Here is a 16,695-nt window from a genome sequence, read left to right as displayed (position 1 = left end):
GGTGCCATCACCATAGCCTCTCTCTCTCCACACGCATCGGCAGCTGAACAATAGAGAGGCTGGCCCATCAAACACCTGACTGCACTGAACTACAGAATAGGATCCTACCCAGGGTGCCCCTTTACGTGCCTGAAGTGCGGATCTAAAGACTAGGACCTCAGCGAGGGGGACCCCTCTATGTGCCTGATGTGCCAAACAAAAGAGAAGGACCACAGGCAAGGGAGACCTCTAAGTGCCTAAACAGGTGGAGGTATAGAGAAAGACTGGCCAAAGAGGCCTTCTGATCACTAGATACAAGAGGTTCGGAAAAAAGACTCTGATAGGACCATTAACTCCTGCGGCAGAGGCAGTCCGTGTCCCTGCACACTTGGCACCGTCAGGGTCCCTGCAAGCCAAGCAGAGTTCATGGTTAACCCTCACTGGGGCAGAGCTGCCACAGACAACAACAACAACAAAAATATCTTGCGTCAATGCACACAGGGTCGCTTCAGTCGTGTCCAACCTCTTTGCAACCGTGTTGCCTGAGGCCTGCCAGGCTTCTCTGTCAGGGGGTTCTCCAGGCAAGAATGCTGGAGTCTATTGGCCAATACTGGTTGCCATACCCTTCTAGAGCACTATGCTTCCTGCTGGTCTAGCTGCCTACTCCCCTGAATACCTGGTGCTGTCAGAACTCCTGCAACCCAAGCAGCTTCACCACCTCCACACCTGAACCTCACCCAAGTCCTCCAGCTCAGCCTCAGGAGCAAACCCCAGTGAAAACCCATATGCAGAGGTGGAAAGAAACCCCAGTTGAAACCCAGAGGCAGTGTGGCTAAGGAAGAAGGCCCCAAACCTTCCCAACAGCTGAATAAGCTTCAGATTAAATCCACACGATCAACTAGGCAGACTCTGTGTCCAAGGAATATATAAAAGGACATTGAGGGCTCCCACAAAACAAAACTCACTGTTCTGATAGCTGTGGACACTGGAGGCAAGAACACACAAGAATAGGACCAGATTAGAATCTGAACTGCATCCACAGCAGGTCCAGAGATCAGCACAGTGTTGGAGGGCATTCTAGGGAGGTGAGGTGGACCGTGACTCCCAGTGAGGGAAAGGACTCTGATAGCAGTGACTCAAGAATATTTATTATCCTTACGTTTGACTTGTTCTATAGATTACTTTGGATTTTCTTTTTCTTCCCCCTCTGTTGTAGCTGTCGATTTTATTGGCATTAAGAAATCTAATTAATTTTTGAGGTTTTTTTTTTTTTTTTAAGTTACTTTTTTTTTTTGGTTATCATTCTTTGCCTCTAAGGGCTTCCCTGGTGGTTCAGAGGTTAAAGCATCTGCCTCCAATGCGGGAGACCTGGGTTTGATCCTTGGGTCGGGAAGATATCCTGGAGAAGGAAATGGTAACCCACTCCAGTATTCTTGCCTGCAGAATCCCCTGGATGGAGAAACCTGGTAGGCTACAGTCCACAAAGAGTCAGACACAACTGAGCGACTTAACTTTCTGCCTCTAAGTTGGGCTTTTGCAGTTCTATGGAACATTTTTTTTTTCTTTCTTTCTTTTTTTCTTTTTCTTTTTTAAATTTTAACTTCTAATTTTTTAAAACCTAGCATTATTTTTTTCTACATTTATCCTTTGGTTTGCTTTCCTACAGTTCTTTTCCCCTTATAGTTAATCTTTAAAGTATATAAATCTTCTTTACCTACTTCTATTTAACTTTGCATGTCTATTCTTTTATCTCTGCTTTCTTTCCTTTTCTCTCGACATATTTGTTAGTTTTGTGTTTATTACTTTATTCTCTACTTGTCACCTTACTTTAGTTTTGTTTTCTAGTTTGCACTTTAGTTAGTTTTGTTCTTAACTGGTAGATATAATTTTTGGTTTCCTTTGTTCACCAGGTCAATCTATTATACTTTATTTTTGTTGAACTGTTTTTATTTTGCTTATGTATATGAATATGTATATGTGTATATTCCATTATTTTAATTATTATTTGCCTAATTTTGTAACTGCCATTTGTCTGGGGTTCCTCTTTGTTTTCTTGTTTTTGGGTATTTGTTTTATTCTCACTTAATGCTGTAACAAACCACTTGTGGAATCTTTGTTCCTGACCAGAGATCAAACTCTGAGTCTTTGGAGTGGGAGCACCGACTCCCAAACCCTAGATTACCAGAGAACTAACCCTAGGGAGTAATCAAATAGTGAGAACTCACACAAAGGAAACCACCTGATTACAAGACCCTGTCTCTCCCAACCATCAGTAGCACCCTTTACAGGACGCCTTATCTAAACAACAAGCAAAACAAAAATACAAACCCAATCACAGCAGACAGAATTACCACCTCACTCAGCCTTGCCCATCAGAGGAAAAACACAAACAAACAAAAAAACTTAGCACAAATCTCACCATATATGAAGCTTACACAAACAACTGGACCAACCTCAGGAGGGCAGAAACCAAAAGGAAGAAAGAATTCAACTTTAAAGACTGAGAAAAGTTGAACACAAACACAATAACTTAAATAATGAAAAGGCAAGCAATACTACACAAATGAAGGAACAAACTAGAGACACAGAAGTTCAAATAAATGAAGAGGAGATAAGCAAACTACCTGAAAAATAATTCAAAATAATGATAGTAAAGATGATAAAAAACCTTGAAAACAGAATGGAGGAAATGCAAGAATCAGTTAACAAAGAACTAGAAGAATTAAAGAATAAACATACAGAGACAACACAATTACTGAAATTAAAAATACTCTAGAAGGAATCAATAGCAGAATCTGAAGCAGAAGAACAAATCCATAGGCTGGAAGATAAAATGGTAGAAATAAATTCTGAAGAGCAGGATAAAATAAAAAGAATGAAAAGAACCAAAGATAGTCTCAGAAACCTCAGGGTTTCCGATATCAAATGCACCAACATTTGAGTTATAGGGGCCGAAGAAGAAGAAGAAGAAGAAGAAGAAGAAGAAGAAGAAGAAGAAAAAGAATGAATATGAGAAAACTTTTTAAAATATTACAGTTCAAAATTTCTCCAACATGGAAAAGGAAATAGTCAATCAAGTCCAAAAGGCACAAAGAGCCCCATATAGGATAAACCCAAGGAGAAACATACCAAGACACATACTAATCAACCTGCTGCTGCTGCTGCTAAGTCGCTTCAGTCGTGTCCGACTGTGCGACCCCATGGACTGCAGCCTACCAGGCTCTGCTGTCCCTGGGATTCTCCAGGCAAGAACACTGGAGTGGGTTGCCATTTCCTTCTCCAGTGCATGAAAGTGAAAAGTGAAAAGTGAAAGTGAAGTCGCTCAGTCAGGTCCAACTCTCAGCGACCCAATGGACTGCAGCCCACCAGGCTCCTCCATCCATGGGATTCTCCAGGGAAGAGTACTGGAGTGGGGTACCACTGCCTTCTCCAACCTAACAGAGACTGAATACAAAAAAAGAATATTAAAAACAGCAAGGGAAAAGCAACAAGTAACATACAAGGAAAACCCCACATCTGTAACAGCTGATCTTTCAGCAGAAACTCTGCAGGCCAGAAGGGAAGGTCAGGATATATTTATAGTACCGAAAGGGAAAAATCTACAACCAAGATTACTGTACCCAGTGAGGATCTCATTCAAAATTGATGGAGAAATAAAAAGCTTTTCAGACAAGCAAAAGTTAAGAAAATTAAGTACCGCCAAACCAGTTTTATAACAAATGTTAAATGGACTTATATACTCAAGAAATACAAGAGAAGAAAAAAATGTACAAAATCAACCCCAAATAATTAAGAAAATGGCCACAGGAACATATATACCAATAATTACTTTAAGTGTAACTTGTATTAAACGCTTAAACCAAAAGACACAGACTGGCTGCTGCTAGTAAGTTGCTTCAGTCATGTCCAACTCTGTGCGACCCCATAGATGGCAGCCCACTGGGCTCCCCTGTCCCTGGGATTCTTCAGGCAAGAATACTGGAGGGGGTTGCCATTTCCTTCTCCAGTGCATGCATGCATGCTCAGTCACTATAGTCGTGTCCAACTCGTTGCAACCCTATGGACAGCAGCCTACCAGGCTCCTCTGTCCATGAGATTCTCTAGGCAAGAATACTGGAGTGGGTTGCCATTTACTCCCACAGACTGGTTGAATGGATACAAAAACAAGACTCGTATATAGGCTGTTTACAAGAAACCAACTTCAGACCTAAAGACACATATATCCTGAAAGTGATAGAATGGAAAAATATATTCCATGCAAATGGGAAGCAAAAGAAAGCTGGAGTAGCAATCCTTATATCAGACAAAATAGACCTTAAAAAAAAAAATATATATATATATATATATATATATATATATATATATTACAGGAGATAAGGAAGCACACTACATAACGATCAAGGGATCAATCCAAGAGGAAGATTATAACAATTGTAAATATCTATGCACCCATTGTAGAAGAACCTCAATACATAAGATAAACACTAACAGACATAAAAGGAGACATTAACAGTAACTCAATAATAGTAGGAGACTTTAACACCCCCTCACATCAATGGATAGATCATCAAAACAGAAAATTAATAAGGAAATACAAGTTTCAAATGATATGTTAGATGAAATGGATCTCATTGATATCTTCAGGACATGCCATCCAAATGAAGAAGAATACACCTTCTTTTCAAGTGCATATGTAACATTCTCTAGGATAGACCACATCTTGGGTCACAAATCAAGCCTCAGTAAATTTAAGAAAATGGAAATCATATCAAACATCTTCCCTGACCACAATGCTATGAGATTAGATATCAATTACAAGAAAAAAAAAAAAAACTTAAAAAAACACAAACACATGGAGATTAAACAATACATTTCTAAATAACCAACAAGTTACTGGATAGATCAAAAAATTTCTAGAAACAAGTGACAATGAAAACACAACTCAAAACCTATGGGATGCAGTGAAAGCAGTTATAAGAGGGAAGCTTATAGCAATACAATCCTACCATAAGAAAGAAAAATACTTGTAGCAATACTTGTAGCAATACACTCCTACCTTAAGAAAGAAAAATATTAAATAGACAAGCTAACTTTACACCTAAAACAACTGGAAAAAGAAGAACAAACCCCCTCCAAAATTAGCAGAAGGAAAGAAATCATAAAGATCTGAGCAGAAATACCTGAAAAAGAAATGAAAGAAACAATAGTAAAGATTAATAAAATTAAAAAGCTGTTTCTTTGAGAAGATAAACAAAATTGACAAAACTTTAGCTGACTCATCAAGAAAAAAAAAGAGAAGAATCAAATCAACAAAACTAGAAATGAAAAGGAGAGGTTACAGCAGACAATGCAGAAATACAAAGGAGAATAAGAGACTATCATGAACAACTATATGGCAATAAAATGGATAACCTGGAAGAAATGTACAGATTCTTAGAAAAGTTCAATCTTCCAAGACTGAACCAGAAAGATATATAAATTATGAGCAACCCAATTACAAGCACTGAATTTGAAGTTGTGATCAAAAATCTCCCCATAACAAAAGCCCAGGAGCAGATGGCTTCACAGGAGAATTCTATTAAACATTTAGAGAAGAGCTAATGCCTATCCTCCTAAAACTATTTCAGTAAGTTGCAGAGGGAGGAACACTTCCAAACTCATTTTATGAGACCACGATCACTATGATACCAAAACCAGACAAGACAACACACAAAAAAGAAAACTACAAGCCAATATCACTGCTGAACATAGATGCAAAAATCCTCAACAAAATTTTAACCAGCAGAATTCAGCAACATATCAAAAAGCTCATACACCATGATCAAGATGAGTTTATTTCAGGTATGCAAGGATTCCTCAACATATGCAAATCAGTGTGATATACCTTATTAAAAAAATGAATGATAAAAACCAGATGGTAATCTCAATAGATGCAGAAGAAGCCTTTGACAAAATTGAGCAACTGTTTATGATTAAAACTCTTTAAAAAATGGGCATAGAAGGAACCTACCTCTACACAGTAAAGGCCATATATTATAAGCCTATAGCAAACATTATTCTCAGTGGTGAAAAACTGAATCCATTCCCCTTAAGATCAGGAACAAGACAGGGATATTCACTTTCACCACTATTATTCAGCATAGTTTTGGAAGTCCTACCTACAGCAATCAGAGAAGAAAAAGAAATAAAAGGAATCCAGATCAGAAAAGAAAAAGTAAAGCTCTCACTGTTTGCAGATAACCTGATACTGTACATAGAAAACCCTAAAGATGGTGTCAGAAAATTTCTAGAGATAATCAGTGAATTTAGCAATGTTGCAGGGTAAAACATACAAAATCATTGCATTTCTATATACTAACAGAAATCACTTGCATTTCTATATACTAATAGAAATCACTTGCATTTATATATACTAACAATGAAAAGTCAGAAAGAGAAATTAAGGAATCAATCCCATTTACCACTTCAAAAAAAGAATAAAACATCTGGGAATAAACTTACCTAAGGAGACAAAATAACTGTACACAGAAAATCATAAGACACTAATGGGAGAAATCAAAGATTACATAAACAGATTGAGAGATGATATTCCATGTTCCTGGGTAGGAAGAATCAGTATTGTGAAAATGACTATACTACCAAACACAATCTATAGATTCAATGCAATCCCTATCAAATTATTAATGGCATTTCTCACAGAACTAGAACAAAAAAATTCAAAATCCATATAGAAGCACAAAAGGCCCCGAATAGCCAAAGCAGTCTTGTGAAAGAAGGATGGAGCTGGAGGATTCAACCTTCCTGATTTCAGATTATACTACAAAGCTACAGTCATCAAGTCAGTATGGTACTGGCACAAAAGGAGAAATATAGACCAATGGAACAAGATAGAAAGTCCAGAAATAAACCCATGCACCTATGAGTACCTTATTTTTGACAAAGGAGGTAAGAATATGCAATGGAGCAAAGACAGCCTCTTCAATAAATGATGCAGGGAAAACTGGACAGCTATATGTAAAAGAATGAAAGTAGAACACTTCCTAACACCATACACAAAGATAAACTCAAAATGGATTACAGACCTAAATGAGAGACCAGAAACTATAAAACTCTTAGAGCAAAACACAGGCAGAACACTTGATGGCATAAATCAAAGCAAGATCCTCTATGACCCACCTCCTAGAGTAATGGAAATAAAAACAAAAGTAAACAAAAATTAAACAAGTAAAAGCTTTTGCACAGCAAGGGAAACTATAAGCAAAGTGAAAAGACAATCCTTGGAATGAGAGAAAATAATAGCAAATGAAACCACTGACAAAGGATTAATTTCCAAAATATACAATCAGCTCATATAACTCAATACCAGGAAAACAAACAACCCAATCAAAAAGTGGGAAAAAGACCTAAACAGACATTTTCCCAAAGAAGACACACAGGTGCCTAGCAAACACATGAAAAGATGCTCAACACTGCTCATTATTAGAGAAATGCAAATAAAAACTACAGTGAGATATCACCTCACACCAGTCAGAATGGCCCTCATCAAAAAGTTGACCAAAAAAAAAAAAAAAAAGTTGACAAGTGATAAATGCTGGAGAGGGTGTGGAGAAAAGGAAATGCTCTTGCACTGTTGGTGGGAATGTAAATTGATACAGTCTTTATGGAAGATGGTATGGAGATTCCTTAAAAAACTTGGAATAAAAGCACCATATGACCCAGCAATTCCACTCCTAGGCATATACCCTGAGGAAATCAAAATTGAAAAATACACCTGTATCCCATTGTTCATTGTAGCACTATTTACAATAGCTAGAACATGGAAGCAACCTAGATGTCCATCAACAGATGAATGGATAAAGAAGTTGAGGTGCATATACACAATGGAATATTACTCAGCCATAAAAAGGAACACATTTGACTCAGTCCTAATGAGGTGGATGAACCTAGAGTCTATTCTACAGAGTGAAGTAGGTCAGAAAGAGAAATAGAAATATTGTATTCTAATGCATACATACAGAATCTAGAAAAATGGTAGTGAAGAATTTTACAGTGCAGCAATGGGGAAACAGACATATAGAATAGACTTATGGGCATGGGGAGAGGGTAGCAGAGGGTGATATGTATGGAAAGAGTAACATGAAAACTTATATTACCATATGTAAAATAGCCAATGGGAATTTGCTATATGACTCTGGAAACTCAAAAAGGGGCTCTGTATCAACCTGGCGGGGGGTGGGAGATGGAGAGAGAGATGGTAGGGAGGTTCAGAAGGGAGGATATATATGTATACCCCTGGTTGATTCATGTTGAGGTTTGACAGAAAACAACAAAATTCTGTAAAGCAATTATTCTTCACTAAAAAAATAAATAAAAATAACATTTAGCTGTCAACATGTTTTACTACTTGGAATTATATAAAATAATGAGCATGTGTGCATGTGTACTAAGTCATTTCAGTAGTTTATGACTCTTTGCAACCCCATGGACTTCCAGGCCCCTCTTTCCATGAGATTCTTTAGGCAAAAGTACTGGGGTGGATTTATGTGCCTTCCTTCAGGGGATCTTTGCAATACAGGGATCAAACTGGATCTCTTATGTCCCCTGTATTATCAAGCAGGTTCTTTACCACTAGTGCCACCTGCATAGCTGTCAATTCTGGAATGTAAGTGAAAGAAGGGAATATTAGAAATATATATATATATATATATATATATGTATTAAGATATATGCAATGAAGATAAACTACATTCAAAAATATTCTGGCTAAGGGACAAAATACAAAATGAGTTAGTTCTTGACTGCCTAGATTGAGGTTTAAACCAAAATGGTTCACAGTCAATGCTTGAGTCAACACTAGATGTTCTCAGTCCCTGAAGAGATGGACACAGAACGTCCCTCTCAGGGGAGATACAACCTTTGTATAAAGTGTTCCTCTTAGGGATCGTGGGCAAGAAGGCCAGCCTGACACACAGGAGGAGGCAGCACATTTCCTTGGGAAGGTAGCCCAGGTCATACTTTATACTTGTGTGTATGAGGGGTCTTCCACAAAAGACTCATACTGGTGGGGTAGCTTAGCACTGTAGACATCGAGGAGAGTTTCTAGAGGTCACATCAGGTAGAATCACTTGCAGATATACCACAGATTACATGCCAGACCCCCTTTATTTCCGTTACTGCTACAGAGAGGGAGCATCCAGGCACTGTGTTCTGTACTTTCCCTGCAGATATGGGCCTGGGTAAGTGATTAGAGTCCAGAACCATGGAAATAAAAGTGATAGTCAGTAAAGTGACCTCTGAAATAGCTGCTGTATCATATGGGTTGTAAGGCCTTAGGGATGACCTTTGCACTCTGAGCTACAAAAGAGGGATGTTAAATATTTGCTTTCTCTGTGTATTAACCTACATTCAAAAATCAGATTCTATAAAGATGATAGTGCTTTCCACAGTTTGTGTGATAAAACATGAGTTGACTGACAGCATCCAATCTTGTTCTGAGTTGAATATAACTCACATATTCTATATTTTAGAATGAAAAGCAAGTATTTTTAAATTTACCCCAGGTAGAAAGTCTTTCAAAAATGAATATCAATAAAGGAGTATTAAAAGTTTTGTCATTTGTTCCCTAAATGCAATGTATACCTGGGATATTATAAAGAGGCTTTAAAGTGCAGCTCTTCATCTAATTAGATGAAAAAATTAATTTTCAACTTAAAATGAATGGTGGTGCTCAGTTAACATATTCCCTCAGAAGGGGCCATGTGTATACTCTTTGTAAGCTATTGTGTTTTATTAGAAAATCAAACAGTAGCACTGAGTCATATTCATGGATAATAATGTCAGATTATTTCAACTAATGTTACTAAGGGGCCAGTATTAAGGCATGTTTACATTTCACATATACAACATCTTATTTTATTAACACAAGAGCCATTTGAAGTTGATACATGATTATTTCAGACTAGACAGTTAAAATAAAGCTCAGGGAATGATTTTCTTAAGGTCATTAGAGTGTAGGGGAGTGAAGACTTAAAACCATGTTTTATTGGGTTAAAAAGGAGTGTTCCCGAACACCAAACAACTGATTTTTAATCAACCACAATAGGCAGTATATTCAGACTTAATATAGGTTGTTTCTTTAGTTTATGTTCTTTGACTTTAATTTTTTAATATTATTGTTAGATTTTAGGATTTTTAGCTCTCAGCAGTAATTGAGTGAGATAAATGATTCTACCTTTAAAATAAGCTCCAAAATTGAATGTTTTATTAAATCAAATTATACTATAGTTTGCATTACAAAATGACTAGGTTTATATTTATGCTTTTTAATATGAGTCATTTTAAACATATACAATCAGTAGACACACATAATACTCTTATCAGCAATTTCAAGAACTATATATTGAATTTTCCTTCAGATCTAAATTTGATTTTTTAAAGTAAAATTTATACACATTTACATGTACACACTTTATCTGCATATTTTTAACAAAGGTAATTGTATATCCATTTATATCCTGCTGCTGCTGCTGCTAAGTTGCTTGAGTCGTGTCAGACTCTGTGTGACCTCATAGACGGCAGCCCACCAGGCTCCCCCATCCCTGGGATTCTCCAGGCAAGAACACGAGTGGGTTGCCATTTCCTTCTCCAATGCATGAAAGTGAAAAGTGAAAGTGAAGTCGTTCAGTCATGTCCGACTCTTAGCGACCCCATAGACTGTAGCCTACCAGGCTCCTCCGCCCATGGGATTTTCCAGGCAAGAGTACTGGAGTGGGTTGATTTATATCCTACATTCTTATAAATAATTTTTCTATCATGTCAAAAATCTTCTTAGGTTTCTTCCTATTCTGCCCCTGAAACCACTGAACAGATATCTTCAGCACTTATTTTATCTATATAATCTAGAACTTCATAGAAATAAAATTATTTACTTAATACTCTTTAGTAGTAATTGGTAACGCAGTATGATGACTTTAGATTCATCTATGCTGTTGCACACATAAGAAGCAAATCCAGCTTTGTTGCTGAATAGAGTTGCATTATGTAAACATCCCAAAACTGATTTATCTATTCACTTGGAGATGAGTAGTTGTGATGTTTCCATTTTGGGGTAATTATGAATAAAGCTACTATGAACATTCCTGCACAAGTCTTTGTGTAAGCATATGCTTTAATTTGTCTTGAATAAACACCCAGGAGTTCAATTATTTCAGGTAATTTAAGAGAATATGTTACTCTACATTATTACCAAAATTTGATTTTGTCATGGTTTTTAATTTGATCATTCTAGTGCTTGTGTAGTAATATGTCATTATATATTAAACATGTAATTCCTGATGCCTAATGATTTTGATAATTTGAATGTCATTTGTATATTTTCTTTTGCCAAATGTCAGTTTAGGTTGCTTTATTTTTTCCATTGTTTGCTTTTATTATTTATTAGTTGTGTTTTGTATGTTTTTGGCATGAATTTCTTTTCAGAGAGTAGAGATTATGAATATTTTATTCCAGTCTTACTCTCTAAATTCACATTCTCTACAATAAGTTTTAAAATTTCATGTAACATGTAATAGCTTATTTCTTATGGTTCTTGCTTTCTGTGTTCCGTCTTAGAAACCATTACATTCCATTGGGTTGCAAATATATTCTCCTTTTTATAAATTTTATAGAATTTAAGTTCTGTGTTTTTTTTTTTTTAACCTAGGTCTACTTTAGAAGTATAATTAAAATTTTGCTTATGTTGTGAAGTTGGAGACAAAGTTCTTTTTTTGCCTCATAAGTATATTCAATTGCACCAGATTACTGGAAGAAACAACTATTCTATTTTCACTGAATTACCACATTTTTCACTTGATAAAATATAACTGAGCTTGTAAAATGTGTTTATTTCTTTTCATTACCTTGTAGTTATCTATCATTGCACAAATGCTATAAGTTTTGATTACTATAGTTTTATAAGTTTGAAGTTCTATAGTATGTTTCATCAAGTTTTGTTATTCTTTTCCCAATGAAGGTATTCTTAAAATAAGTAGATGAAGCTTAAATTTCTTGGAATTCAACAAAGCTGTTCTAAACTTACTGATGAATTTAGGAATAAATGACATCATAACAGACTTCAGTCTTTTAAACTATAGGTTAAAAAAATTTTTAAGTCTTTTATAATTTCTGTCATGTTTTATAATTTTAACTACTTTATTGCTAAGTTCTCCCTGTTTCTGATGTCACTGAAGGTGACAGTTTTATAAAACTGTAATTTAAAATTACAAAATTTAATTAATTTAATTTTAATTTTTAAAAATTTCAATTCCCAATGTTTTGTTAAAACAAGTATAAAATATATTCTTATACTTGAGTAATTGATAAATTAAATTATTGGTTCTAAATTAACAGTTTATGTACATTTTTCTTGACATATTGACCTTGTTACTTCCAGTAATATATTAAATATAATTGATGTTTGTTGATATTCTTGGCTTTTTCCAAATCCTAGGGAAAAAATTTCAGTGTTCCACCATTCATTATGATATTGGCTGCAGAATTTTCATCGATTCCTTTTGCCTAATTGAATAAGATTTATGCCTTGCCTATTCTATTGAAAACTTTTCTTTTAATATAATACATAGATATGGGATTAAATGATTACTTTCCCCACCTCTATTAAGATGATTTCATGTGTACATGTGTAGAATCACAGCTTTTTATTGTAAAAGTATAAAAATACTAATAATTCTGCAACCACACCATAAAAGACAGTTTCACTAAAATACAGATTTAAACACAGTCTATTAAGCCAAATAAAAAAAAGTAACACCTAGAGAGACGGGACTATGACAGGCAAATAAGCCTAAGAAGTGGATGTTTTATTGACTACAATGACCATTATGGAGCTTCCCTGATGATTCAGATGGCAGGAGACTGGATTCAATCCCTGGGTCAGGAAGAAGGGAATGGCTACCCACTCCAGTATACCTGCAGAAGAATTCCATGGACAGAGGAACCTGGCGGGCTACAGTCCATGAGTTCTCAAAAGTCAGACATGACTGAGCAAATAACACTATTGACCATTATAAGGAAAGATTCCCAATCCAATACTTATACTTTTATAAAAATAACATTTTGGAGGCTTTTCTTTTTTGTACTGCTCAACTAGGTAACCAAGGTAACTTGAAAATATTATACAAGTTACGATTATTGAAAGGATTTTCACTTGATATTAGCATATGTAGGTGAGCATTCCATGAAAGAATGACCTCAGAGATGATTCAGTTAAGTTCAGTTCAGTTCAATTCAGTTGCTCAGTGTGTCCAACTCTTTGTGACCCCATGGACTGAAGTAGGACAGGCCTCCCTGTCCATCAGCAAATCCCGGACTTTACCCAAACTCATGTCCACTGAGTTGGTGATGCCATCCAACCATCTCATCCTCTGTCGTCCCCTTCTCCTCCCACCTTCAATCTTTCCCAGCAACAGGGTCTTTTCAAATGAGTCAGTTCTTCACATCAGGTGGCCAAAGTATTGGAGTTTCCGCTTCTACATCAGTTCTTCCAATGAATATTCAGGACTGATCTCCTTTAGGATGGACTGGTTGGATCTCCTTGCAGTCCAAGGGACTCTCAAGAGTCTTCTCCAACACTGCAGTTCAAAAGCATCAATTCTTCGGTGCTCAGCTTTCTTTATAGTTCAACTCATATCCATACATGACTACTGGAAAAACCATAGATTTGACTAGATGGACCTTTGTTGTCAAAGTAACGTCTCTGCTTTTGAATATACTGTCTAGGTTGGTCATAACTTTCCTTCCAAGGAGTAAGTGTCTTTTAATTTCATGGCTGCAATCACCATCTGCAGTGATTTTGGAGCCCCAAAAATAAAGTCTGCCACTGTTTCCCCATCTATTTGCCATGAAGTGATGGGACCAGATGCTATGATCTTAGTTTTCTGAATGTTGAGCTTTAAGCCAACTTTTTCACTCTCCTCTTTCACTTTCATCAAGAGGCTTTTTAGTTCCTCTTCACTTTCTGCCATAAGGGTTGGGTCATCTGCATATCTGAGGTTATTTATATTTCTCCCGAGAATCTTGATTCCAGCTTGTGCTTCCTCCAGCCCAGCATTTCTCATGATGTACTCTGCATATAAGCTAAATAAGCAGGTTGACAATATGTAGCCTAGACGTACTCGTTTCCCAATTTGGAACCAATCTGTTGTCCTATGACCATTACTAACTGTTGCTTCCTGACCTGCATATAGGTTTCTCAAGAGGCAGGTCAGGTGGTCTGGTATTCCCATCTCTTTAAGAATTTTCCACAGTTTGTTGTGATCCACACAGAGATGATTATGAATCATTATACCACACTAACTTCAGAGAAGTGCAACTTATAAAATCCATGTGGAATTTTAAACAGGACAAAAATAATTTGAATATCTTTGAGAGTTTAATTTAATAGGGCCCTAATTTCCTTCCATTATGTTCTCAATAATTTTATTGTTATTCTACTATATAAATATATACAGTGACATCCTACCACCATATATATATTCCCTCATGTCTTCCCAGAAATACTGAAGAAGACAGCAGACCATCCTCCAAGAATTTTCAGCAGAATGTCCTTTGTTAATGACACCACCTCACATCCTTCTGCCTTCCTTCTGCTGGGTGTACCTGGTCTGGAAGATTTCCATATATGGATTGCTTTCCCTTTCTTCGTTGTTTACCTGATAGCCCTTGTAGGGAATGTCACAATCCTGTTTCTAATCAAGACAGACCAGAGCCTTCATCAACCCATGTTCTACTTCCTGGCTCTTCTCTCCTTTATTGATCTAGGTCTGTCCACTTCTACCATACCCAAAATGTTGGCCATCTTCTGGTTCAACCATAGGAAGGTAAGCTTTGAAGCCTGCCTCATCCAAATGTTCTTTATCCACACCGACACGGGAATGGAATCTGGTGTACTTCTGGCCATGGCAATTGACCGCTTTGTCGCCATCTGTTATCCACTGAGGTATACCACTATCCTCACCAACAAAATGGTAGCCATCATGGCCTCTGTTGTAATTGGGAGGCCAGTCCTCCTTGTCATCCCCTTTTGTCCTCTTCTCAAAAGACTTCCCTTCTGTGGACGCTATATTATTCCTCATACCTACTGTGAGCATATGGGAATTGCTCGTCTAGCCTGTGCTAACATAAGAGTCAACATTATCTATGGCTTATTTACCATTGCTGCCCTGATCTTTGACTTGCTCCTTATTTCCCTCTCCTATGTTCAGATCCTACAAACTGTTTTCCACCTTCCTTCTAGGGATGCCAGACTCAAAGCATTCAGCACATGTGGTTCACATGTCTGTGTCATCTTAGCCTTTTACACACCAGCATTTTTCTCCTTTATGACACACCGATTTGGTAGTAATGTCCCTCTCTACATTCATATCCTCCTGGCCAATTTGTATGTAGTTGTTCCTCCTTGTTTAAATCCGGTCATTTATGGTGTCAGAACAAAGCAAATTTGGGGCCGGGCTGTGAGAATATTTTTCAAGAAAGAGTGACCCAACATATTCAGAATTTGGTAAGTTCTTTCAGGCTAACTTTATTTTGAATGTTTCTCAGGGTCCCTAAATTGAGATTATATAAAGGCCACTAAGGCATTACTTCAGCCTTAGTGAAGTAATTATTTATTATATTTATTTATTACTCTAACCTCATATTAAAAGTTTCCTTTATATAATTTTCACTTTAACTTTCAAGAAATATACTGATAGATGAGAGAAGATTGTGGAGCCAAGTAAAAGTTATAATAAAATTTATTGAAGTTAAATTACCCTTAATGATGAAAAACTGAATACTTTCTCTCTACTGGTTTTTCTAGTCAATGCATTAAAGCAAACAAATGTAATTTAAAAAACAAAAACAAAATTTTGATGTTGGAAAGAGAAAATAAACCCTATTTCTTATGGCATGGTTTGTCCAGGCAGAAAAATCTTATGTAATGTACAAGACCATTAGAACAAATAAAACATAAGTTTAGTGAGTTTAGAGGCTACAACAAGGTCACAATATAAACATTTGGGTTTCTTACAAAATGACATCCCATTAGAAATGAAATTAAATATTATTTTAAACAGTTGACAAAGGAGACATATTTTAGAAAAAAATACACATATATGAGCTACATAGAGAAAACATATAATAATTGCTACAAAAGATTAACAAAGACATAAATGGAGATACAAGCAATTGTCATGTACCCATGTCTTGATACAGTGAATATTTCTATTCTCCCCAAGTTGATATAAAGATTTAATCATATTCCAATTGAATTTCTAGGGGGATTTTTGGGGGTAGTGATTGAAAGTCTGGTTCTAAAATTTATATGGAAGTGTAGAAGTGAAAATAATCAAAATAACTTTGAAAAATTATGCAACAAAGTTGAAGAATATACATCAATAAAGTTAGGATACTAGTGGCATGATTGATCAATATATTGATCGATATAGAAGAAGCCCCCAAACAGAGCCACATATAGACATGGTTAATTGATTTTTAACAAAACGCTAAGGTGTAAGTTATTTCAATGTAGAATTATAGATTGAAATAATTGTGTAATGATGTACACATGCATGCAACTCCATCTGTACCTTACATTCTACATTAAAAAATGAAGTAATCCTAAATTATAAAGGTTTTAGAAAAATTAAAGATCAATATCCAGATAGAGTGTAAAATTAT

General features: G+C 36.1%; 2 protein-coding genes across 2 annotated transcripts in view; one reads left to right on the top strand and one right to left on the bottom strand.

Annotated features, from left to right (window-relative positions):
• LOC133226772 (olfactory receptor 51F1-like) overlaps positions 1-16,695 on the bottom strand; it is a 460,311-nt gene that overhangs the window by 395,931 nt on the left and 47,685 nt on the right. The gene's annotated exons all lie outside the window — the stretch shown is intronic.
• On the top strand, positions 14,558-15,515 carry LOC133261345 (olfactory receptor 52E4-like). Its single transcript, XM_061439839.1, has one exon. The coding sequence runs from the start codon at positions 14,577-14,579 to the stop codon at positions 15,513-15,515; it is 939 nt and encodes a 312-aa protein (XP_061295823.1). The 5' UTR covers positions 14,558-14,576.

The sequence above is a fragment of the Bos javanicus genome, chromosome 15 (assembly GCF_032452875.1).
Source record: "Bos javanicus breed banteng chromosome 15, ARS-OSU_banteng_1.0, whole genome shotgun sequence".
Lineage (NCBI taxonomy): Eukaryota > Metazoa > Chordata > Mammalia > Artiodactyla > Bovidae > Bos > Bos javanicus.
Note: the sequence above shows the minus strand (reverse complement) of the source record. Positions and strands in the feature narration are given on the sequence as shown.